Source organism: Mauremys mutica, chromosome 3 (assembly GCF_020497125.1).
Source record: "Mauremys mutica isolate MM-2020 ecotype Southern chromosome 3, ASM2049712v1, whole genome shotgun sequence".
Lineage (NCBI taxonomy): Eukaryota > Metazoa > Chordata > Testudines > Geoemydidae > Mauremys > Mauremys mutica.
In genome coordinates, this window is record NC_059074.1 from 149,829,163 (window position 1) to 149,856,432 (window position 27,270).

General features: G+C 45.5%; 1 protein-coding gene across 1 annotated transcript in view; it reads left to right on the plus strand.

Moving 5' to 3' along the window:
- DNAH8 (dynein axonemal heavy chain 8) overlaps positions 1-27,270 on the plus strand; it is a 594,173-nt gene that overhangs the window by 11,563 nt on the left and 555,340 nt on the right. Inside the window, exon 3 of the mRNA XM_045010583.1 lies at positions 17,818-18,326. Within this exon, the coding sequence (XP_044866518.1) occupies positions 17,826-18,326 (501 nt within the window). The 5' untranslated portion in view covers positions 17,818-17,825. The remainder of the gene's footprint in view (positions 1-17,817; positions 18,327-27,270) is intronic.

A 27,270-nucleotide genomic window follows, 5' to 3' on the forward strand; every position in this document is an offset into this window, starting at 1 on the left:
CCTGTTTATATAGTAATTTTCCTTCATTGAGACCAATGAGTTTTGCACCGTCACACTGGAATCAATTGTTGTTTGACGAGTGCTTGTTTTCTTAACTTGTCCTTCTCATCCTTTATCTTGTTCTTTCATCAAGTCTCTCAGGGGGGCATGTTGCAGCCTCCTGGCGCCCTTGCATCTGTTTCCAGTGCTCCTTAGAACATCTGGTTCAGCAATGGCCTTCACACTTATCTCAACACCCATTCCTCATTCACACACGAAACAGAATTAATTTACACAGAACATTTTGAACAGGAACATTAAATTGCAATGCAGAAGAAAAACAATCATGGCATTCTTTTACTTATTTTAAAATATTAAGCCTACAACAAAGTGGTGACCCTCAAAGGTGTGTTACCGCCTTGAAATCAGTCCAGACACAAAGAAATTCTGGCTGATGCCTCTCTACCAATGGCTGCTAGGCCATTCCTTTCTTCTGTTCAAAAAGGGTGGCTGGCAGGATATAGTCAAATCATATACATTTAATACATGCTACATTATTACTTTATTCTTTATCCTTTATTCTAAATTATACAAAATACAAACAATACATTCTACTACTACAGTAGGGGCCAAAATGTATTTCTTCAGAGGCTTAATTGTTTAAGTAAAAATTGGTGAATGTACTAATTCTGATTTACTAGAAATTAACTTTTAAATCAAAGTATGGTATATGTAAGATAGACTGTTAGAATAATTTGCAAAACTGAAACCAACATTTTAAAAATGTTTTTGCTTTATTGCATTTACATGTTATGCAACAATTGTATAGATTTTTTTATAGTGACTAATAGTTTTTATCCCATAAAGAACTATGACTAAGTCTCACTCATGTTAATACTGGTTGCTGGTTCTTCATTCTCCACAGTATTCTTCTGAGCTGTTGAAAAACCAAAACAAAATCTGTGCATTGAAATCAAACTTGCTTAAGTGCTATATAATAAAAATATACAGTAGGTAAGGGTTAAATAAGTTTAAGTAAACTGAATACATGAGAGAAACTAAACTGAGAACATTTCTAGAATATATCTTCATCCGCACTTGATTTTGTGTATTGATTAGCAAAAATAAGGACTAAGTGTTTACGCCTAGTCATTTTCTTAAATTAGAACGAGTAGTCCAAGTTTAGAAAATGTTTCCTGTACCTGCAGTAAATATTACAGAAGGAAAAAAGCTGGTTTATTGCTTATGTCAACTATGTACAAATGTATTTTATATCAGTTCCGTGGTTCAGATTTAGATCTCATTTCTACAAACATACACAATTTTATTCATGAGTAATCTCATTGGGGTCAATAGGACTACTCATGTGCATTGAGTTAAATATGTGCTACTTCCGGGAGAATTGTGCACCAAAAAAATAAAAATTCTGCAATATTCTAAACATTTTGTTTGTCAGAATAGAATCATGCCAGTTTCAATTACTTTGGTAATTTATTTAAACCACAATATTCAGAACATTCAGATTTTCTTGTCCAAATGAGAAATATTTGTCAAGCTTTTGAGAAGCTTCATGGCCTCTTTAAAGAGAGACAGGCAAGTTTTTCAACAGGAGATATGTTTTCTGCCTCTCTAAATTTAAAGAACTCTGAGGTGCTTTCTGAAGAAAGGAGGCTCTAGATGTGAACTGAAATATATCTGTAATTCTTCCAGAAGGTCAAATAAGTTAACCCTGCAAGGCTTCCTGCTCTCAAATGTCAGATGTAAACGGAGAATTTGTTCCCATTTCTGTGCTAGAAAAGTGATCTGTATTTTCAACAATGCATACTTAGTTGGGTCATTCAGCATTTTTCTGAATGAATAGTTTACACAGAAACTGGGGAGCTGCTGTTGCACTCTTAATTAAAAAAACTCTTTATAGAACTGAAAGTTCTTAGAGTGATACTGAACAGCATAAAACCAGCTGTTTCAGTGTGTTCCATCTGGGCTAGGAGGCATGGATGCGTTACATCTGCAGATTCTTGTAGTTTTCTGGTTCGTGAAACAGGTACTTCACTTTCGTACTACCAGAATTATAGAACATGTTTTTGAAGCACCATACAAATGTATCAACCAGCTGAAAAGGCTTTCTAAATGATTCACCAATTAAGTTAAGAATATGTGCCAAATAGATGATATGCCCAGAATTCGGAAACAGTGTTTTCTAAGAAAAACACAGAATCAGATGCCTTTTTCGTGTGAGTAGTGTTGTCAGCATCAATTACTACAGCATTTTCATGATCAATCTGGTATTCATTTACAGATTTGACTACAGCCTGTGAAACAGTTGAGTGATTAACAGCATCTAAAAAACACTGTATCCACACAAAAAAAGAGTAAACATACCCACTGCAATCAGGTTCTAATGGTGCAAGCAGTACATTCAGAACTGATCTTGCCTCATCATCACAACATTCAAAAATAACAGTGATTTTCCTGTCTTTAAGCTTCAGTTTTCCTTTTCTTTGAGGTACACTTCAAGTAAGTATGTCTCAGTCAGTTGTGTCCAGGAATCGCACACCCCATTCCAGACCCTAGTGTCAAATTCTCTCACAAGTGGGTGGTCAGTCTTTGACAAGGGGATGTTGGCACCTGTTAGTGTCTTCACCGATGCTGAACAAATCTGAAAGTTGAAGCAGTTAGATAAGTCTTGAGTGAGGACAAATGTTTACTACCCATGTAACATTGTTAATCTTAGATTAATCATTTATTCCAACTATATTTAGTTTTGAATTTCTAGACTTTAATTTAGATTTAAAATATAATAAAATGATCATGTGTGTATATGATATTTGGCTTATGCCTCTAAGGAGAGGCACACTCAATAACAAAAATGTGTTATTAAATGAATTAGCTGTAAAATATCACATGAAAGTGCAAGTTAGTGTAGAGTATATTATTTATTATTAACAGAAAACTGACCATAGTCATTACTTTAAAAAAGTTCAAAAACAGCTGTATATTCAAGCTCTTAAAGTAAAGAGACCCCCATCGCTATAGCTCTTCTAAGCTACTTATCTTATATTTCAGCATAAGAACATTTTCTTGTATTTCCATTCACCTCCACATGTTCTTTCTTCACCTGGGTTTTGTTTTTCAGTGTACTTGTAATGGTCTTCTGATGTTGGTTTCTGCCTTCCTCTTGAGCCTCATCTTCCTTCAGTTTGTGGTTGTGTTTTTTTTTTTTAAATGAACAATGATCCACAATTGCAGACGGTCATGATTGAGAACAACATTGCAAAATAAATTGTCCCCATCCGCATGCAATTTTGTAGGGGATTCTTGAGCATGAAAAGCTGGTGCAGCCATTTTTGATGCATGATGTAAGGCCGTTCAGATTGTGCAAAAGAATGAATATCCCTTTGCCATTTGGTAATTTCATCTGGACCTGGCTGGCTATTTTGGGAAGTGCTTGGTTCTGACTGTCTTGACATTTTATTGACTGCTTGATAAATGTTTTATTTGCCCTCAGTCTTTTTTTTTTTTTCTTTAATGGGTAAGTAAAATAGATCCTGAGCTGTAATCTAACCCTATTATGCCACTCTGGCACTGGAGAAAAGCAAGAAAACACAGATTTTCCTAGCTGAGGATTCCCTTGGTATGGAAGTGTCCTGACCTATGCCAATCCTTATATCAGAAACAAGGAGGGGTGGGGAAAGGAGCATGGTCAGAACATGCTACACTTTTGCCATCCCCAGCTGAAGATGACTCCCTGGGCACCCACTAGCTGGCATATTTTGGGGTAACAGCCTCCATCCTTTTACTTCTTAACCAGTCATAAATAAATGTACTGATAATTTTAAATCAATTATATGCTTGACCAAAATGATGACTTGTACCACTCTAAAGGTCAATAAAGTTAAGCTATCAGCAAAAGTGCCTCAGGATGATCTCTGCTGTTTGATGGTGAACAGGATGAAATAACAGACAGGGATTCAGGTGGACTGCTGAGCTGGACGGAGAATAGGAGTGGGAAGCATTGGAGGCAATCTCCAAACCTCTTTGTCTAATAATGTAATTATGTTTCACCCTTTATTTCTAATTATTAGTCAATCAAAATGTGCACCCATATGTTCCGTATTACATCACAGGCAACTGAAGAGTGAGGGCTGGAGAATCAGACTCACAGTTTATATTGGCTACTGATCCTCTCCAGAAAGGTCAATAGTAAACAGTTCACGGAGTGTATTTTGATAGGAAAATTTCAGTCCAAAAATGTAGACCAATTCTGATCTCTAAAGCATCATAAGCATTTATAAGGCTATACTATCATTTATAATGAGGCTTCTTTACCTCACTCTGACAATGTAAAGGAGCCTTAACACTTTTACACCTGTTTTATGCTCCTGGGGGAATTCACTAAGAATGGGAACAAGTCACTAAGAAGAATGGGAACAACTAAGAAGGCAGGCTGCTACATTATGCTCCACCTGAGGGGACAGAGCCTGCCTCATGCCTACTTCCAAACACCCCAAAGCCCTCCCCCTCCACACTGGGCCTGCTGCAATAGCGACTGAGAGGTAGTGTCTATCTTGCTTGCACACACACACGCGCCCCACAGTGGTTATTAACATCTCCCCATGCATGTACAGCCCCCATCCTGCACTGATTTACATCTCTGCCAGCTGCTCTGGGCTGCTGGGGAGGGGCACATGACCACTCTTGCAGGTTCCCTTGGATTCCCCATAGAAGTCATTTTTCTGCAGGAAAGCAAAGAAATCTGTGGAGGATATGAATTCCGTGCCCACACATTGACACAGAATTCCCCTAAGAGTAATGTGCATATGGGCCATACCAGACTTTGCAGTTTGAAGTCAATGGGACTTATGCTCCTAAATCACTTAGGTACTTTGCAAAAATCCCACTGTAAGGTGCCTATATATGGGCATCAGAGCCTAACTTTAGTGTCCTGTTTTTGAAAGATTTGGCCTAGAAAATTTTGATATAAAAATTTGACAATAACTTTGTCAATGTATTGAAAGCTTAAGTACGTTTTCATAGTTGATACTGGAGCAATGATGTCTTGAAGTGACAAAGATTTTGTCCCCTTGTAGCAGGCTTCACCGAGAGGCCAGGAGGCCTGGTGGGCAGTCCATGGTTCAGCAGTCCTCACCATCCTGGAATGGCTTTGCTGTGTGGTCTGTTGGCCCAGCATTTGCGCTACAGTCTTCATACCCCAGTGCTCCATGAATTCTCCTGGCTGGAGGGGAATGGTGAGGGAGATCATGGAGAGGGAAGGCCCAGATCCCCGAGTCCCAGCCTGTAGGGAAGGGGTGAGGAGTGTCTCAATTACCTCTTCCCAATGCACCAAACTAGCCTTCCCTGGACAGCTTCCTACCTCCCCTCTCTTTCAGTTTGCAGTGCTCTTGTCCTCCCAGTGGAGAGTTCCTAATAGAGCTCAGTAGTTCAGATAATCACATGGGTATTTCCCAGCTCACTTCTCAGTGTGCAGTTATTCCCTCCTTGCAGGGAAAAGGGTGAGGCCCCTGGCCTCTCAGTTGGGTCTTACCACAGCCAGCCTAGATCCTTTTCCTGTAGATCACTCTGTCCCAGAAACTGCAAACTGGCTTCTTCCCAATCAAGACAGCCTCTCCTTCACTCTCTCCCTGCTTGATTGACAGAATCCCCTTTTAAGCAGATCTTCCATTTGGAGCATGCCCCACAGCCAGTTGGGGAAGGGGCCTCTTGGCCCTGTACTGCCCATTTACTTGTTAGCCTTTGTGTGGGATCTGTAAACCTCGTCACACCCCAAGAGAAGTTTTAGATAAAAATACAGTTCTTTGAGTGCTTGCTCATATCAATTCCAATTAGGTGTGCGCACACCGCGTGCACAATCGTCAGAAGATTTTTACCCTAGCAACACTTGGTGGGTCAGCTGAGGTGCTTCCTCGAGTGGTGCCCTTACGGAGCTGGATATATGCCCCTGCCGACCCAGCACCCCATCTGGTTTTTCTTACTGCCCGTGACGGTTGTTGGAACTGTGAAGCGCAGCTTAACTGATCCCACTTCCCTAGCTCTTAGCTTGTTTATATTTTACAGATAGTTGTTTGTTAGTAGTTTCTAGTTGTAGTTAATAGTAGTTATTGTTGTTAGTGTACATAGTAATTGGCGGTAAGGGGCTTCTCCCCTTCCCTCCCTCCCAGTACCCGGGCTCACGCCTAGGTCTCCAGGTTTCAAACTGTGCTCAGCCTGCCTTAAGCTGATGCCTACCGGAGACCCCCACAACTCCTGTTTGAAGTGCCTGGGGGAATCCCATCAAGCAGATAAGTGCTGCATTTCTAAGGCATTCAAGCCTCGGACTAAAAGGGAGCAGGACTTTAGCTTGAAGCAGCTCCTGATGGAAGTGGCACTTAGGCCAATGTCCTCGGCCCTACGCTGAGACCCGGTGCCATTGGTCCAAAGTGTGCCTCCGGCACCGGAAACAACGGCTTCGCGACCTGGCACCGGCGAAGACTCCTGGCACCGGACATCCCCAGCACCACTACCAGCGCGGCACCGTTCGCTGGCTCCAGGATCCAAGAAGCAGCACAAGCAACCCGCTGCTCCGGTGCAGTTGCTGGCACCGCCTGTGCCCCCTTTGGAGCAGCGTCCCGTGCCATACCACCTCGCAAAGGCTCCAACTCTGGCACCATTGATTCCGGCTCCACAAGCGCTGTTGAGTCTGGTGCACATAAGCTTCCTGGTGCGTACCGCGGTCGAGCTCGGCCTACCTTCCACCCCAGAGACTTTCTCCACGGCACGCGACCTGATTGCGGTCACTGAGCCAGGACTGTCGCAACCTTCGGTACCGCCGGTGCAGGCTGTTCCCTCAAAAGGGAAGCCTTCCATGATGCTCCCCCCCATCGCAGAGCGAGATGCGTCAGCACCGATCTTGGTCCCAATCCAGGTCACGGTCCCGATACAGACGCTGGTCTTGTCCACGGCACTGCTCGCAGTCCCAGCACCGATCTCCATCTCGATGCCGGTTGCACTCGCAGCGCTGCCCCAGCTCATGAAGATCTTCGTCCTGCTACGGTCGGTACTGGTCCAGCTCCCGGCGCCAATCTACTCGGAGTCGATCCCGGCATTGCTCCGCCCGTAGATCTTGATTGAGATCCAGATCTGCTTCTTGGCACCAATACGACTATTGGTCCCGATCCAGGTCGCGGTACCGCTTGAGACCGCGGTGCCGATCTCCATCACCGCGGTGCCGATCTCCATCTCCGCGGCACAGGGCAACTAAGCAGGACACTGCAACCCAGCATGAGCGTGCGGCTCCACCTTGGCCGTCCTGCCCCAACTCGAGGTTGTCCCAAGCAGAGAGTGGCTACCACATCCATGACCAAAATGCGGACGGTGCTAGCCAATGGCATGACTAGGGGCAGGATCCTGCTTAAGGACCCCCACAGTGGTCCTTTTGGACCCCTTCGGGCATACCATCAGGCCCAAGGTGTCCCCTCGGGGGCTTCTCACTCGGCCCACTTTGAACCTGGGTCCCGGAGGCCACTGCCAGTCGCCCTCCCCAGGGGGCTCAGAGGCAACGGCCCTATCCTCAGCTCAAGCCTATGCCCCTAGCATGGTGGATCTAGGGCAGCCGGACCCCCCCCCCAGCAAGACTTGCCCCAGGCGTATCCTCTTCTTCGCCTGACGAGGCGGTGGCAGGTATGTCATCCTTTGGCCCCCCACCTATAGACCTCCGTGCATACCAAGACTTACTTTGCAGGGAGGCACAAAACATGAACCTCCAGGTGGAGGAGGTGGTAGAGGTCGAGGATCCGGTGGTGGACATTTTATCTGCCGATAACCCGACACATATAGCCTTGCCGTTTATTCGGCTAGGCTAATGCCATACAATCTGACAACCTCCGGCGTCTATTCCCCTCTGCCAAGGGGGTAGAGAGGAAGTACTTGGTCCCCTCCAAAGACTATGAGTACTTGTACATTCACCCCCAACCGTGCTCCCTCATTGTACAGTCCGTTAATGAGAGGGAAAGACACGGCCAACAAGCTCCTGCTCCTAAATCCAAGGACGCTAGATGCCTGGATTTATTCGGCCACAAGATCTATTCTACTGGCGGTCTACAACTCAGACTGGCTAACCAGCAGATCCTCTTGAGTCATTATAATTATAATACCTGGAACTCGATGGGGAAGTTCAAAGAGCTGGTTCCTCAGGAGTCCAGGGAGGAGTTCGGGGCCTTGCTAGAAGAGGGCAAGAAAGTCGCCAGGACATCTTTGCAGGCCTCGATAGATGTGGCAGACTCAGTGGCTAAGACTCTAGCCTTGGGCGTAGCTATGTGCTGCACCCCGTGGCTGCAGGTGTCTGGTCTTCCACCGGAACTGCAGCAAACTATCCAGGACCTGCCTTTTGATGGCCAGGGTCTGTTCTCAGACAAAACTGACTCCAGAGTCTGAAGGATAACCGGGCCATCATACCCTGGTGACGCAACGTAGGCCCTTCTGACCCCAACCACAGTGCACCTACCTTAACCCCCGGCCAAGACAGGACTTCTCTAGAAGATGCGGCTGGAGTGGTAGGAGGAGACAATCTGGTCCTCAGATGGGCCAGAACCAGGGTCCCCCCAAACCATCAGCGGGGTCCAAACAAAACTTTACAAGGTGCGCCTGAGGGCGGAGTACCAGTCTCCTTACAGGATCCTTCCCCACCTTTCACCAACCGCCTTTCCTATTTCCTCCCTGTGTGGTCCCGCATAACATCAGACCGCTGGGTCCTACGTACGGTGGAGAGTGGATACTGCCTTCAATTTGTTTTGTCCCCCCCTTCCAACCCCCCATCCCTCTTCAGGGACCCCTCTCACGAGCAACTCCTCCTTCAGGAGGTGCAAACACTCTTAACTATCGGAGCTATAGAGGAGGTTCCAAAGGAACTGAGGGGCAGGGGGTTTTACTCCCACTACTTCCTAATCTCCAAGGCAAAGCGGGGGCTATGGCCCATTCTGGACCTGCGCGGGCTCAACAAATTCATGGTAAAGTTGAAGTTCTGCATGATTTCCCTGGGGACCATTATTCCTTCCCTGGATCCTGGAGACTGGTACGCCACCCTCGACATGAAGGATGCGTACTTCCACATAGCAATTTACCTGCCACACAGGCGCTTCCCCCACTTTGTGGTCAACCAACAGCACTTCCAGTTTACCATCCTTCCCTTCGGCCTATCCGCAGAAACAAGGGTCTTTACAAAGTGTATGGCCATTGTGGCTGCCTCACTCCTCGACATTGGATCCAGATGTTTCCGTACCTCGACAGTTGGCTCATTCGGGGTTGCTCCAAGGTCCAGGTGCAATCTCATGTTCAGTTCACCATGAGCTTGTTCAGACAGCTGGGCCTGCTGCTCAATGTCAAAAAGTCCACTTTGCAGCCGACTCAAAGAATAGACTTAATCGGAGCAGCCCTGGATTGAAATCTCGCCTGTGCGTGCCTACCACACTCCCGCTTCCAGTCCATGGCGAACATTATCCACGGTCTCCAAAGCTTCCCGACCTTGACAGCACGGGGGTGCCTTGCTCTCCTGGGTTACATGGCATCTTGTACCTTCCTGACCGGACATGCCAGACTGCGCCTCCGTCCACTTCAGGCCTGGCTCTCAACCATATATCGCCCAGGCTGGGACAGCCAGAAGTCTTAACCTCCCTGGACTGGTGGCTGAACTCCACCTCGGTATGCGAAGGGATGTCACTCCATGCCCCGCAGCCCTCCTTGGTCCTAACCACGGACGCATCATCTCTGGGCTGAGGCACTCACCTTGCGGACCTTCGCACACAGGGCCTTTGGTCCACACAAGAGATATCTCTGCACATCAACGTACAGGAACTGAGAGCAGTACGCCTGGCATGTCAGGTGTTCCGCAAACACCTTCAGGGCCGTTGTGTTGTCTGTGAAAACTGTGACACAACGGCCATGTTACCCCTCTGTCAGGAAGCCATTCACCTGTGGGAATTCTGCATAGCCCACTCGAACAACCTGGTGGCATCATTTCTCCCAGGAGTCCAAAACACCTTGGCAGATCACCTCAGCAGATCCTTTCTGGCTCATGAGTGGTCAATTCACCCGGACATTATCCATTCTGTTTTCTGGAAGTGGGGGTTTCCCCACATAGACCTTTTCGCCTTTTGCAAGAATCGGAAGTGCCAGGTGTTCTGTTCTCTCCAGGGGCGCTCCCTGGGCTCCCTATCGGACGCCTTCCTGATACTGTGGAAAGACCACTTGTTCTATGCCTTTCCTCCATTCCCATTAGTCCACAGGGTCCTCCTCAAGTTGCGCAGAGACAAGGCCCGGTTAATCTTGATTGCCCCGGTGTGGCCCAGGCAACATTGGTATACCACTCTCCTCGATCTGTCGGTGACCACCCCAATGCCAGTCCCGTTGTGGCTGGACCTGATCACTCAGGAACACAGCCGACTATGTCATCCGGACCTGCAATCCCTCCATCTGCATGGCTAACTCAATCCGAGCTACTTTGCTCCCGCTCAGTGCAGCATGTACTTTTGGGTAGCAGAAAGCCCTCTACTAGGTCCACGTATTTGGCCAAGTGTAAGCGTTTCTCCTGCTGGTGTGCCCTGAGCAATGCTGCCCCTCTGGAGGTGCCAGTACCGACCATCTTAGACTATCTCTTGTCCTTGAAACAGCAAGGCATGGCAATTTCATCCATCAGAGTACACCGAGCAGTGATTCTGGCCTTCTACCTGGGCGAAAACAGGCGCTCGGTTTTCTCCCATCCCATGGTCAGTAGGTTCCTCAAGGGATTGGAATGTCTGTACCCACAAATTCGGCATCCGGCCCCTACGTGGGACTTCAGCCTGGTCCTACCCAGACTCATGGGTGCCCTGTTCGAGCCGATGGCCACTTGCTCACTCCTGTACCTTTCCTGGAAAACAGCTTTCCTTGTCACTATCACCTCGGCAAGACGTGTGTCGGAGCTTTGAGCCCTCACGTCGGACCCACCGTCTATGGTGTTTCATAAGGATAAGGTACAGCTGCGTCCACACCCCCCCTTCCTTCCTAAGGTGTTGTCTACCTTCCATGTCAACCAAGACATCTTCCTTCCAGTCTTCTATCCGAAGCCGCACACTTCTCGACGAGAACAACAGCTGCACTCCCTAGATGTTTGCAGGGCCCTTGCCTTTTACATCGAACAAACGAAATCTTTTAGGAGGATGACCCGGCTGTTCATAGCTGTGGCAGACCGGATGAGGGGCCTTCCGGTCTCTACCCAGCGCATCTTGTCCGGGATCACATCATGCATCCGTGCATGCTATGACTTGGCTAGTGTCTTAATTACGCACCTTACCGCCTACTCCACTTGGGCTTAAGCTTCGTCCTCCACCTTCCTGGCTTATGTACCCATACAGGAGATCCGTAGGGCAGCAACTTGGTCATTGGTACATACCTTTGCTTCCCACTATGCGATAGTGTAGCAGTCCAGGAGTGATGCTGCATTTGGTTCAGCAGTCCTTCACTCCGCGACATCTCACTCTGACCCCACCGCCTAGGTAAGGCTTGGGAGTCACCTAATTGGAATCGATAAGAGCAAGTACTCGAAGAAGAAAAGACGGTTACTCACCTTTGTAAGTGTTGTTCTTCGAGAGGTGTTGCTCATATCCATTTCAAACCCTCCCTTCTTCCCCACTGTCGGAGTAGCCAGCAAGGAGGAACTGAGGGGGCGCTGGGTTGGCAGGGGCATATATCCAGTGCCATAAGGGTGCCACTCCATGGGGCGCCTCAGCCAACGCACCGAATGTTGCTAGGGTAAAAATCTTCCAATGATTGTGCACGTGGCCTGCACACACCTAAATGGAATGGATATGAGCAACACATCTTGAAGAACAACAGTTACAAAGGTGAGTATTCTCTGGTGTTGCAGTCTCCTATGCACATGCTTAATTTGAGTGCTGTAGAGTCATGGTCCTCCTTAAATGTGTGCAGGATCAGGTCCTTAATTTCAATATTGTTTTTTGCCTATAGCAGTTTTGTATAATTAAAATAAGATATCCTACCAGTAGAGGAGTGTTTTTTAAAAACCAGCATTTATAATTTAATAAGTTATACATTTTAATCTAAATTTGCAGTGGCACACTTTCAAATTAGTTTTACAAGGCCTTAACTTAATTAAAAAAAAAGACATTGATTTAAATCAGTTTTGTCACAATCCGCTTTACCAGTTGTCATTAGGATAGGTTGGTTATTGTATATCTTATGGAAGAGATAGTGTTGAACCTCCTCTCTTAGGTGAAAATGAGGCAAAGTGGTTATAACTTAAGTATTTTACAGTTTCAGCAATTTTTTCCATTATTCCTGGAGTATCTAATTTTTTGAGTGAAGGATACATGAGTACTGCAGCATGTGTAATGAGTTCCAGATTTACCTTATTATTCTGATTTGAGATTTTTTTCTTCCTCTTCGTCACATATGCAGCTTTGTGACTAAGTTGTCCATGTGTCATTTGAGTTTTTATTCAGTTATAGGTTTGATTGCTAATTCTATCAAATACTGATCAGTGAAGACTCAGCATTTATATGTAAAAAATGTTTATTCCAAACGTACAACTTGTAAGGCGGTTGCGGCTCTCTCCCCATCCATCAGGGGAAGAGACCACACCCTCTTTGCTACGACACTTCTGGACTGCTTTGGTTCAGGGGAAAATTAGCTCACAGTTAGTGTCCCAGGCCTGCAGTCAGACTGATTGACTGATAAGTCTATAGGCCCAGAGCCCTGAATCAGGGCGAGGCGACACACAGTTAATGGCTCTGGCTTGTGGTCTGGGAGAGCAGCAACGAGTGTATCTGCCCAGGCCCTAAATCAGGGTAGGGCAGTAATCCAGTAGGGGCTCTGACCTACTGTGAATCAGGGAGAGCAACAGAGAGTCTATTTCCCCAGGCCCTCAATCAGGGCAGGGCAGCACTCAGTTCAGGTAAGGGGCTCTGGCCTGCAGTCAGGCAGAGCAACAGTGGGGAGATTAGCTCTCTGGTGTGAGAGTCAGCAAACCATCTCCCATCCTAGTTCAGGGGTGAGCCAGACTAATGCAGGCCTCCTCTCCACAAAGTGGGGAGGATGCTACCCTGACGGTGAGCTGGCAGGGGACACAGGCCCTCCCACTCCACTGTGTCCTAGCCCAGGGCCCTAACAGTGGCAGAGTGGTCTGTCACTGGGTTAGTGGGAAAATCTGACCACAACATGCTGGCCAGCTTGCAGTCGGTCACATAGCCAAACCCTATTCGCTTTCCTTGGGTTCCTTCCTACACGCTCAGTCCAGGTACCTGGGTTCTGGGGTTGTCGTCGGTCTCGCTTGGGTAAACAGCAAGTGGCAGCCCAAATAGCTCCTTGGTGTCCGGCAGTTGTTGTCTCTGGCACTGTACTAGCTTCCATCAGGTCTGGGCTCTAACAACAGGGGAAAGACATCCTGCTCCTCTGGCCACTCTGCCCCAACTAAGCTAGAGGGCCAGCCTTTTATAATTCCTGTTTCTGCCCCGCCACTGTGCTTCCGGCTGGGTGGCTGCGGGTATCCCAGATCTGCCCAGCAGGGCGCGGTTGCAGCTCTCTCCCTGTCGATCAGCGAGGGCGGCAACACCAGCTCGCTACACAGCCCTATATTTTGATTTCACATGATTTCCATGATTAATGGACATTGTGAATATTGCTCCACCAATCAAGACTCAGTAAGAGTTTTCTTCTCCAGGAATAGTGCACATGCTGTTTAATCTCATCATATACTGAATCCAGCAATCTTTCAGTAAATGTGCACATACTTCATTTTAAGTACAAGAGTAGACCCAGTGCAGTCCGTGGGACTACTCACATGCTTAAAGTTAAGTAAAAGAATAAGTTGTTTGCAAGATCGTCCCCAAATTAGCTGCAACTCTGATCCTCATGGTCTCCTCCAGGGCACCCCACCTAGGTCTCAGGCCTCCAGCCATCAACTGTCTCAGACCAGGGCCTTAGGTTGCAGATCCCTGCAATTTGTTATGATTTTGCCTACAGTTCTGATCTCTCAGGGTAATGACAGGGTTATCCAGTGATCAGTCCGCTTTCATAAAGCAAAGTATTATTTATTCAAAAAGAGCATTTCAGAAAAAAAACATTTATAGGCATCCTTAGCTTACCAGATGTTCACCCATCTTCCATATGGAGATCCTGGTAGGGGTAAAATACTTGAGGTCCTCCCACAAAGCCTGTTTCTGTTGATCACAGTCTCATGCCTGTCAGTTCTGGATGGGGTGTCTCTCTGGATCAGGGCTGTTATTTTTATAAAATTTGAAGTTTCTTTTCTGCTTTTTCCTAAGGGGGTGAAACGTCTATTGTATGTTTGAATATAATAAGGCATGATGTCAAATAACTAACTCAGCTGAAGTTTTATTTAAATATGACAGTCTATCAGTTGTTAATACAGTGCTATACAGAAAGGAAAACATGTTTACTGTATTGTTTCAGTACTGGAGATTTGCATTCATTATCCCCCATTTTCAGTAGTTTCTGTAGAAAATATTCTTTATTTTATCCATTTAAGCAGGAATGCAATCACTACTAACAAGCCCATAAAGATACGTCTTATTTATAAAATGAAAACAATAATGTTTAAATATTCAGTGATTTCATATAATCTGTTATAGAGTCAAGACCAAGGATCAGCAACCTTTGGCACGCGGCCCGTCAGGGAAAACTGCTGTTGGGCTGGGACGGCCTGTTTACCTGCAGCGTCCACAGGTTCGGCCGATCACAGCTCCCACTGGCTGTGGTTCGCCGTTCCAGGCCAATGGGGGCCGCGGGAAGCAGCGGCCAGCACATCCCTTTCTTTATTTGAGATATTAAAGTGCAAAAGATGCTTATCTTATAGTTTGAGCAACTCTACCAATGAATTAAAAATGTAATCAGTATAACAAGAAATACTACAATAACCCCACAAATTAGAATAGAGCCATACAGTTCAAATGAATACATTAAATTCTTTACCTCCCAAGACAGAATGAATGCAACTATCAAGTTAAAAGCTTAGCGCCCAAATTGGTGTAAAAGGGCTATCAATCAATATTCTCTGGACATCTCTACATAAATTTTGAAACCCAGTCACTTTGCAATAATTGATACATTATTAATGAAAAACTTCTAATTTTCATAAGCATTTAAAATAGACAAATTCAAATGAAATAGATAAACTGCTCTGATTTTCATTGTAACTCAAAAATGAAAGGCAGTAACAGCAGCATTTATGAACAATTATAACTTTTTAAGGTTAAATATTTTTCCAAATTCAGTGAAAAGTTTTGCATTTTTTACTAAAAGATCCAGAATATTCAGAATGACTGACTGAAACAGCATCTTCAATTTCATTCTTAGTATCATCAGCACAATTTTCAGAATGTTATTTTAGACTTGCCACCACATCTTTGTCACACTTTTTACATCAGTCATGTAATTCTTAACATTGCCAACGCTAAAGAGTTTCTTCAAAATATTTCCAGATGAGATCCTTGTTGCAACCAGGAGACATTGTCCATTTTCACACTAAATATCTAGTACTATAACTTTATATAATAAAATTGTAAAAATTAAACATTTTTCTGCAAAAATGTATATAAAAAGTAACTTATTCCTAGCTATGCCCTGACCTTGCAAGCACTTATGTATGTGAGTACTCCTATTGACTACAGTGGAGCTACTCTTGCATAAAGTTACTGACATGCATAAATGCTTGTGGGCAGAGGCTCTTAGGGCTTGGTCCAAAAGCCAGTTGAAGTCGATGGGAGTCTTTGGCGTGGTCAGCTCGTGTGTGTGTTATACCAATAAAAATAACTATCAGGATGTTATTAAAGGGGACAAGACATTTGTCACATTTATTGTAGATACCATAATAAAACAAAAGATAACAGTAAACAACGTTGTTTGGCTACTTATTCCTATGATTACTTATATATATATATCCATTCACACAATTATTCATACAAGTTCTGTATAGATGTTATAGTTACCAGCCTAAAGTTCCTTGTGACAGAATACTGGCCAGGTATCCTGTACACAAGAGTGGAGCCGAGTCCGGGTCAGGTGCACCTGATGCTCCTGGAGGCTGGCAGCAGAACCGTAGACTCAAAGTCCTTAGTCTTCAGAGTCCAGTTTTATAGGAATTTATTCCTATGTCAGTCCATGATTGTTGCTTCATTCTGCTGTTGCTAAATCAATCAGCAGGTGGCTGGCTCCATGTTGTCAGATGTTTGTTTTTCCTTCCTTTGAGGTGGTGGGGTGGATTCCAGTTTGCCCTCCGGGGGTCATCTGCTTGATCCCACTTGACACCTTCTTCAGCCAACACTGAATTCTTCAGGCTGGTAACTCCCTAACCATTCATTCATTATTTAAACTAGGCACTCATTCACATACATTCTCTATCTTAATCACATCTGTTTCACTGTCTCTTTACCTTTTGGGGTGTTACCAATTTATGTGAGACTCCCTGTCTTTTAACATTCAAAAATAAAGTGAAATGAAAACTTACAGAGGGTGGGGGTCTCTATTTATATACTATAACAGCTACTGTTTTGGCTTACTTAGAGTTAATTAATGTTTAACAAGTTTTATACAAAGTATTTCTTTGAGCAGGCTTCACATAGACACAGCTGGTGGCTTGCAGGTTAGAGGCTAAATCTTGGGAATCACATTTACTTTTAATATAAACCTTAAGTTATAAAGTATCAATTAACAATAAATCATTTCTAACAATAAATCATTTTTCATATAAACCATGTCTAATATAAACCTTCTTTAATATCCCTACATGTGTGTGTGTATGTGTATGTTATGAACTGATGGATCCCGTTGCTTTGATGGATGAGTGTTCAGCCAGTATTAATTTAAGTTCTGGATTTATTTGTTTTTATGGCTTCTCACATGGGAAGCTCAGCCAATCCTGGATTTGCAGATGCAGTTACATGTCTTGCAAGTGTAGTCTTACTGAGAGAAGAGTTTGAGGCATTGTCCTTAAGACATGCTCTCTTCTTCTGCAAAGACCTTACACACTATTCCTCAAACGTAAACATGGCCTCATGTTACAGACCTCTTCATATGGATCTGTCCAGAGCAATTTATTAACCAGATTTTAATGTCCATCTTGCATACTTTGAGGTTGGCCTTCAAGGTGTTTTTGTATCTGAGGATTGGTTGACCTTTATAGTGGGTTCCCATGCTCAGTTGGCTATAGAACACTGCTTTTGGTATATGGGAAGTCTCTGTGGGACCAAATGTCTGACCCAGCGAAGTTAAGCTCTGATGAGCATACTCTTGATGCCAGGGATTTGGCACCTCTCAAGAACTTAAGTGCTGGGGATCCTGTCCTGCCGCTTGATGTTGCAGATGGATCTTAGGCGGCAAAGGTGCCTTTAATTTACAAATTAAAGTATCCAATATAAATTTTAAAAAGTTTATGTAAATTTAAAAAAAAATCATTAATTTTTATTCACACTGATAGTTACAGGCATTCTGATACAGGGTAGAATAAAAGGCTATAATATTATATTTTAATAAATTCCAAATTGTTTAAAATACATGGTAAAACATTACTGAAAAATAAATATAAATAGTTGGAAAATACTTTTTAAAATTGTCAATCAGATTCATGTAATGTTTGTGTTGAAGAAATTTATATAAGTTCCATAATATGTTATCTTTAACAACTTTGAGAGAACTTGACAGAAATATTAGGATTGTGCATTTGGTGAATGAGTTTAGAGGCCTACTACTTTTTTTCCCTACTCTCACTTGAGGATATAATTAAAGGAGTTTCTAAAGCATTGTTACAGTAAGTGAATTGTTTGTAAATTGCAGGCTTCAAGATGGAGGAGGTGCCAGGGGATCAGATGGGAAGTCCAAACACTAGAGAGGAAGCTGGGCCCGGCCCCATCCCGCCAGAGGAAGCTGGGCCCGTCCCACCAGAGGAGGCTGGGCCCGGCCCCATTCCGACAGAGGAGGCTGGGCCCGGCCCCGTTCCGACAGAGGAAGCTGGGCCCGGCCCCGTTCCGACAGAGGAAGCTGGGCCCGGCCCCGTTCCGACAGAGGAAGCTGGGCCCGGCCCCGTTCCGACAGAGGAAGCTGGGCCAGGCCCCGTTCCGACAGAGGAAGCTGGGCCAGGCCCCGTTCCGACAGAGGAAGCTGGGCCAGGCCCCATTCCGCCAGAAGAAGCTGAGCCCGTCCCTGTTGCTCGTGCTCGACAAGTAGCAGCTCTCCGCCCTCCCATAGAGTCTTTTAGCCCTTCTCTGAGTAACCGCAGGATGTCTAAATTTCGCCGGAGTACTAGTGGAGTTCAATCCCTACAAGAAACTTTAAAAGAAAAACAGGTTTAGTATCAAATATTACATCTATAACAATGTAGTTTTCTCTCTCAACTATCTGTTTCTTTTCTCAATTTATTATATCAATTTTTGTTAGGAAGATCTGCCTATTAGAATATGGTTGACTTTCTCTTGAAATAGTTTTTTGCGATATTTTTTTTTTTAATTTTAAAGTAATGAATAAAAAGTGCAAAAAACATTCCCAAATAATGTATACATATATATAGTTGCAGTCAAGCTATATTTGACTTTGGTCCTGCAAATATTTATGCATGTGTTTAACTTTATGTACTGTTAGTAGTCTCACTGAAGTTACTGGTAAATGATCTTTCTTTTTCTGTATTGTGACAACAATAATTGAAGTATTGAATTATGGAAGGAGTGTACTAGTCAACATATAACACATATAGTAAGATATTTCTGGAGGTATGTTGTGGTGTATACTGTCTGTTTAAGGGACAACCTGTATCTTACAGCCAAGACAGCCGGAGTGCAATGAAGAAGTATCCTCCATCACCCTCGGGGCTGGGCAAAATAAACAGGGAAAGAAAGCTAAGTAAGGGAGATGGAATCAGAAGCCACACTGAATTATAGGTTGCAATCCCCCTCAGCACTAGGGCACTATGACAGGGTCCCTGGAGATTTTGGTTTTCTGACTGTAAGTCGGTTGCCCTCACTTTATGCTCTGAGGACTTAAGAACTTTGTTAAACTTCTCCTTCCCTGGCCTGATGCCTAAAGAAAAAGGAGAAATCCTGCTTGCTTTCTAGAATAGTAAGAGAGAACTGGGAACTCTGCTGGCTGGGGTTGGTCTGGAGGCCTTCTAAAAAGGAGATGTGATTATTTTTGTTATTAGCTTGGTTTTGGCCTTCCCCCTCTTGGATCTCTTACATGTAGCCTAGCTGGCAGGATCTCATGGGAGCCCTCTTCCTCCTAGAAGGGTCATGAAAGGGAACCTCCGATTATTCCTGCAGCAACAACAGACAGAGAGTGACAGAAACCATCAGTTCCAGGAAGCACAGGTGGCTGCCTAGCAACACCTATAGGAAGCACAGTTAGCAGAGAGGAAACACCAATTTCAGGAAGCATAGCTGGTGGCTCAACAGGAGATGCAGATAGCCACCCAGAAATAACAACAGGATATGCTACATGCCAATCAGGAGTGGAACCACCAATTTCAGTCAGATATGGCTATACTGCTCACCCAGCAGTCTGCAGGGGGAAGGGACCACCCTGGAAGGAGAAACTAGCCGTAGCATACATCTGAGCCTCACCTTGATAAAGCTGAGAGTTGGTGATGGTGACCTGAAAGCCTATTTGACCACTGTTGAATGGGTTGCTACCCCAGAGGGCTGCAAGAGAAATACCTGAGTGGTACAGCTGGCCCCCTATATCACCAGGAGGCACAGGTAGCCTACTGCATGCTGAGTGAGGATTAAGCATGGTCTTATACTGCACTAAAGATGGCTATAATGGACTGGTTCAGCCTTTCCCAGAGGCATGTCAATGGAGATATTGAGCTGAGCCATTTTCCACAAAAGCATTCCTGTGTTCTAGTGATTCTAGTATCTGGCCTCTTGGTGGCTGGTTCCAGAGACCCAAGTCTGTGGGGGAACTAATGGACCAATATTTGCACATCCTCCCAGCTGTGGTGCAAGCCTGTGTCCAGTGCTTCCAGTTGCCATCTGTAATAGTGTCTGTGGAAATGACTGAGAGGTTCCTGGAGGCCATGGCATCTAGTAAGGAAAGTCCAGTCCCATGATGGCCGGGCTAGGAATGGTGGCAGGAAACAACACAGCTGGTGCCCAGCGACATCTGCATGGAGGATGGGTCCAGAACAACCAAAGTCCCAGAATGGGACCTGCCCGCAACTACAGCTCCAACCAGGGGAACCAGTGGCCTCTCATCCCAAACTCAAGCCATCTGGGGCATGCTGCTTTCTACCTGTGTTGGACAGATGGTATGCTATCACTGCAGGGAACTGGGATACATCCAGCACAAGTGTTCCCTTACAGAATGCGACTATCTAGGACAGTGTTTCCCAACCTTTTCCATTCTAAGGTACACTTACTTCAATAAAAGATTTGTGTGGTGCACCCCCACCCTGTGCTAAAATTATTATAACAAAAATTACTTTTAATGACAAATTTGATCTCAACTTGATATGCAGAGTTGTTTAATCCTGGCAGGAAATCTTGACAGTGCAACTTGGAGCTCTTGCTCCAACAATCTCAGATGCTTTCTTTATTTGTATTTGTTAAGTCAGGCTTGAAAAAAACCTAACTTGCATAGGCATGTTGTTGAAAATGGCAACAAAATGGAGTTGAAAATGGCAACAAAATCTCCCCACCCCAGTGACCTCACACTGCTGCAGGCACCACCCCCATCCCATCACCCTACCCCCACTGACCACACACTGCTGGAAGTATCACCCCCAATCCATCACCCTGCCTCTTGTGACCTCACACTGCTGGAGGTACCACCCCCAATCCATCACCCTGTCCCCAATGACCTCACACTGCTGGAGGTATCACCACCACCCATCACTTCACCCCCAGTAACCTCACATAGCTGGAGGTACCACCCCCAATCCATCACCCTGCCCCCCAGTGACATCACACTGCTGGAGATATTGCCCCCATACCATCATCCCGCCCCCAATGACCTCACACTGCTGGAGGTACCACCCCCATTTCATCAATCTGTTCCCAGTGACCTCACACTGCTGCAGGTACCATCCCCTATGTCATCACCCTGACCCTAGTGACCTCACGCTGCTGGAGGCACCACCACCATCCCATCACACCACCCCCCGTGACCTTAAACTGCTGGCAATAGCATGGTCTGAGATTACTCATTCATCTGCCCCTGTCAACCAGATTGAGTCCAAAGGCATGTCACCAATCTTAATTTTAAGTGTGATTCATCCTTAATTCAGTAAATTGAGTAATTATTGTAAGATTCTTGGCATTTTCCATTGAAGAAGAAATCCAAGGATCCCAGGCCCAATCAAAATCTTCTATAAAGGTTGAAGGAAAACATGAGCTGAAATTTTCTTCCAATCTTTTCGAATGCACAGAAGCAACATTGACAAAAAATATTGTCAGTAGGATCTACCACATTTTCCAAGGGGAACATTTCTGTTGTGCCTTTTGCTATATTTTTCAGTTCAGTGGGCTAACTGAGATCTAAACCCAAATAGTTTATCCATGCAGGAGAGAAGATTCTCATATCTACCTTGCACTTCCCTATTCAGTTCATTGAGGGAGTGGAATATATTAGCCAGATAGGTAAGTTTTCCACACCGTGCCACATCATTGATTAAGTCAATATGTGCAGATTCCTCCAAAGTTAAGAATATTTTAAACTCTTCTCTCTGCTCTTACAAACATGAGAGAATTTTTCCATGGAAAAGCCAGCGTATTTCTGTGTGCAAAAGTAAACACTGGTGTTCTGCTCCCATTTCCTTACACAACAGTGAGAAACGGCAACATTTTAAGGACCATGATTTTATTAAGTTCATAATCTTTACTGCTCCATCTAACACTCAGGAAAATTCTTCTGGCTGCATTTGTTTTGTTCTTTGACCTTGCTTACAAAACCCTTCACTTTGCCAATCATGGAGGCAGTCCTATCTGTGCCAAACACTAAGACAGTTTTTCTAATGTAATTCTCCCTCAAGGTAGGCCGTTGTCACTCTGAAGATTTCCTCCCCAGTCGTGTGATGTGGCGGTTGTCTACAAAATAAAAAAAAATATTTTATACACTCTCCATCAGCTGATGTTAGCCAAGAGTTGAGTATGACTTCTGATATCTGTTGATTCATTAAGCTGCAGTGCAAATTTTTTGCTTGATTTGATTTTTTTCTCAGACCACAGTCTCAATGACAGCTAATGTAATCAATGCAGTTACTTACCATAGTATCTGAAAGGGAAACATTTGCAATTTCATTGACTGCATTTTCACCTAACATTGCTCTCACCATTTCTTTGCATGCTGGTGAAATTAATATTTCTGTAGAAGCAGCAAAGAATCCTGTGGCACCTTATAGACTAACAGACGTTTTGCAGCATGAGCTTTCGTGGGTGAATACCCAAGAATCCTGTGGCACCTTATAGACTAACAGACGTTTTGCAGCATGAGCTTTCGTGGGTGAATACCCACTTCTTCAGAAGTGGGTATTCACCCACGAAAGCTCATGCTGCAAAACGTCTGTTAGTCTATAAGGTGCCACAGGATTCTTTGCTGCTTCTACAGAACCAGACTAACACGGCTACCCCTCTGATAATTAATATTTCTGTGACTCTATGTAACTTTTTCATCTTTGCTACAAACTCAGTGACCAAGTAGCTTGCTTCCAGTGGTTTATCAGAAACTGTTACACAATGTTTCATCAGGTGTACTTGTTTTTCATTTTGATCCTTCAAATACTCAAAAAAATATTTCCATTTGTTGGCAAGGGACGGATGTTTGCTAGTAAGGTTTTGTTTTTACTTACCATACTTGGCACCAGTGCATGGTTTGAGAGTTTCTCCCCACACATAAGACATAGTCAAAAAGAGCTAGATGATTCACCTATAAATGAAAATCCAAATTGCAAATAACTCTCACAATAGCATTGGCTCACTACTTTGACTTTCTTGTGTTCATGTTCAGCTTCATCACTGAAAGTAGATATGGAGGCGCCAGAATCTCTTTTCTTCAAATATTTGTCTATTTTTGAGTCTTCAATTCGAAATTCACTACTGTAACTTAATGGTTGATAAGAAAACCACATCATACCTTGTGAACAGCAAGGTCATTTGAACATAGTGTGAGTAATGTCCTGTCTCTCAAATACACTGAAGAGGAAAAGCACAAAATGCAATTTGGTTATAACACTAATTAAAATAAAGTTTTTTTTTCTCCTCACAAGTGACTTTTCCAAAATTCCGTGGCACACATGTTCATGCCTGATGGCACACTGATGTGCTATGGCACACTGGTTGGGAAACACTGCTTTAAGGGACAGTTTGGCTCTTACAGACAGATCAGCCTGGGTGCAGTCAAGCAGCACCCTGCCTGCTCTTGGAGCTGGGCTATATAAAAAGGAAAAGGAAGCTGAGTAAGGAAGGGGGGACAGGAAGCAATGGTGGTGGCTACAGGTTGTGGGCTCACTCAGGCACCAGGACACTAGCTTGACCTAGGCCTCTAGAGACTTATTTTCTGATTGAGGACCCGTTTACACAATGGGGTAATGTGCTTTACAGGAGTGTGATTTCCAAAGCACACAGGTTGTGCATTAATTGGTCTGATTAGATCCTCCTGGTACCCTTTAATGTAGTACTATTTGAAACAATAGTATGCCAAAGTGCACTGGGAACCTTGAGTGCACACCAGCAGGGTCTACAAGAACTAATAAATATGGAACATGCCAGTGAACTTTAGAAATCACACCCCCTGTACAGCGCATTAACCCACTGTGTAGATAAGCCCTAAGTTTGGTTGCTCTGAGGTAAGGGCCTTATGAACTTGGTTAAGTTCTCCTTCACTAACATGATGCCTAAAGAAAAGGGAGAAAGCCAGCCTGCCTCTTGCAACAATAAGAAAACTAGGAACTCTGCAAGCTAGGGTTGGTTTGGAGGCCTTCTTAAAGAGGACATGTGTCATAAACAGTTAGTTAAGGGTTAAAGTCTCTTTTACCTGTAAAGGGTTAACAAGCAGTACCTGATGAACACCTGACCAGAGAACCAATCAGGGACAAGATAATTTCAAATCTCTGTGGAGGGAAGTTTTTTTTGCTGTGTTCTTTGTTTTGAGGAGAGTATCTCTTGGGAGCTAAGGGAGTCCAGACATCTTAATCAAGTCCTCCCAGGTTTCTGCAGTATTTTTCATCTATCAGTCTAGTGAGTATTAGAAAGGCGTACTAGTATTATAAGTTTATTTCTACATTTGCAATTGTGTGTTTGCTGGATAAATTCTTTATTTCTGTTTGCTGTTACTTTGATTATTCTGAGGAGGAGAAAGGGGAAGTCTCTCCAGTTCTTATAAGTTAGACCCTGTATTTTTCCATCCTGGTAATACAGAGATAGTGTACTTTTTTTTCTCTCTTTAATAAAATCTTTTCTTTTTAGAACTTGATTGATTTCTTCCCTTGTTTGGATTTTCAGGGGAAGGGGAGGGGGAAAAGTGAATCCCTCTTTGTTTGATTCAAGGAGTTTGAATCAAGGTATCTCTCCCAAGGACAAGGGGAGGGGGAAGAAGGTGGGGGAAATGGATTATTTCCCTTTGTGCTGAGATTCAAGGTGTTTGGATCTGTGTTCCCCAGGGAAGTTTTGGGGGAACAGGGAGTGTGTCAGACACTTAAAAACTGACTGGTGGCAGCGAGAACCAGATCTAAACTAGGATTTTAGTTTAGAGGAGTCCATGCAGGTCCCCATCTTGTGAACGCTAAAGTTCAAAGTGGGGAATAAACCTATGACAACATGATTTTTTTGTTGTTGTTGGTTTGCTTTTGATCTTTCCCTTTTTGGATTCTGTATACAGATATTCTGTGTTTGCTCATCCTTGACATTCCCTCAAAGTTGACTTGTGTATTTCAATGGTTATTTTTATTTTGTTCTGCAAGTTATGTCACTGTAGGTGCTCCACTTCAGGTGTGCATGCATCCCCGTGTGCCTTTGATTTTCTGTGGTTCCCATTTGGGCCCATGCATGCACTCTACAGAGCCTCAGGCCCTGTACCAAGGATATATAGAGCTGCATGGGCGAACTACCCTTAATTCCTTCTCAACTGCCTTTGGCCTGAGTTGGGAAGTGGAGTGTATCCACTTCGTTTAGATATAACCAGTTAGTTAGCTAAACGTAGTTTCCTTAGTTGTTTTCTTAGCTCAGTTTAGTCATAGTATTTAGTTTGCGGTTTTGTTTGTTTCCCTGTCTGAAGAGTTCTGGACTTTGATGCTTCTGGGTTATGCTGGGATCCCCAGGTTTTAAGGACTGTCTTTCCTGTCTGAAAGCTATCCTGGTCAATGGTGGACACTCTCAATGCCTTTGTTGTTTGGGAGACACCCATATACCAACCAAGTGTAAGATTTCCTCCTTCAAGAGAAGATCTTGTAAAAACTGGGACCATAACATTTAAATCTGTTAATGGTGGAGCAAACCCTAAGTCCAGTCTCCAACTTAGGCTCTGAGAACCCCCTTGTGGACTGGCCTCTGAGCACACTTAGTGTCCTGTCTTGTGTGTGGGTCCTGGTCACTGAGAGCCTTGAGAGATACAGCTTCTTCTTCGAGTGATTGCTCCTATGCATTCCAGTTAGGGGTGTGCGCGCGCCGCGTGCACGGCTCATCGGAAGATTTTTACCCTAGCAACACTCGGCGGGTCGGCTGGCGCCCCCTGGAGTGGCGCCGCTATAGCACTGGATATATACCCCAGCCGACCCGTCCGCTCCTCAGTTCCTTCTTACCGCCCATGACGGTCGTTGGAACGGTGGAGTGCTCCTTTGACCTCCACAGCCCTAGCTTCTCTCTGATTTCTTCTTTGTAGTTATTGTATATAATTAGTTAGATTAGTTCATTAGTTAGTTAGTTAGGGGAAATCAGGGGGCCTAGCCCTTCTTTTCCCGAACCGGTGCGGGCTCATGCCCAAGGCACCTGGATTTAAGCCCTGCTTGGCCTGTCAGCGGCCCATGCCGATTGGAGACCCTCACGCCTCCTGCCTGCGGTGCTTAGGAGAGTCTCATCGTGCAGATAAGTGCCCTATTTGCAAGTCTTTTAAGCCGAGGACAAAGAAAGAGCGAGACTTTCGTTTAAAGCAGCTCTTGATGGAGTCGGCACTTAGCCCTGCAGTGCCGACATCAGCCGGTCCACAGTCCTCTTCAGTACAGAGCGCCCCAGCGGTTCCTGGCCGGTCCGGTATTGAGACTATGAAAAAACAGCAAGCGGCACCGACGTTCCGGCACCGTTCCCTCTCTCCTGCGAGGAAGCGTAAGCCGGTGCAGACGGCCTCCAAGGCATCTGCACCAGGATCGCTTGCCCAACCACCGGCTCCGACACCTCCGGCACCGACTCCGCTGGCGCCCAAACCATGCGCTGTACAGTCAACTCCGGCACCGCAAGAGCCGTTGAGTCCGGTACCGCCTTGCTCCCCGGTGCAAACCGTGGTCGAGCTGCCTCTCCCGTTGACACCCGAAACTTTTTCGACGGCGAGAGAGCTGATAGCGCTCACCGAGCCACCACGTATCCAGCCCCCGGCACCGCCGGTGCGGGCTGTGAAGTCAGTGGGTAAGCCGGCTATCATGTGGCCTCCTTCCCCTGACGGACGAGAGAGACGGTACTCCAGGTCCCGGTCCCGGAGACGCTCTCCTTCACGCCGCTCCAGATCTCGGCGCCGGTCGCAGTCCCGGTACCGCTCGCCATCGTGGTACCGGTCGCACTCCCGGAGACGATCCCGGTCCCGCTCTCCTGACTGGCGGTATCGACGCAGATCCGGATCTCGGTACCGTTCCCGGTACCGTTCATCCCGCAGCCGCTCCCACCGCCGGGAATCGAGATCTCGGTCGACCTCCCGGCACCGGCACGGTCGATGGTCCCGATCTCGCTCCCGGCACTGTGACGACCAGTACCGTTCCCCGGTACCGTCCAGGGACAGACCGGCAGCGTCGAAGGCGCAGTCCCACAGTCTCTCCGCCCCGCCGTGGCCTTCACATCAGCCGTCTGTCTCCTCTCAAGTGGACAGTGTAGCCGATCCACGCACCGACCCTCAAGGGCAGGACCAGGGTCCCCCCCAATGGGGCTTCTGGACCCCATGGGCCTATCATGAGGCTCAAGGGGTACCCCCCTCTCAGTGCCCCAGAACTGCCGACCACAGGGCGCCTGAGGCTACGGTCAGCCAACCTCCTCCCTCGTCATTGGTACAGGAACCTCTGCCACCTGTAGTTGCCGAGCATCCCCCGATCGAGGAGACTTCGCAGCA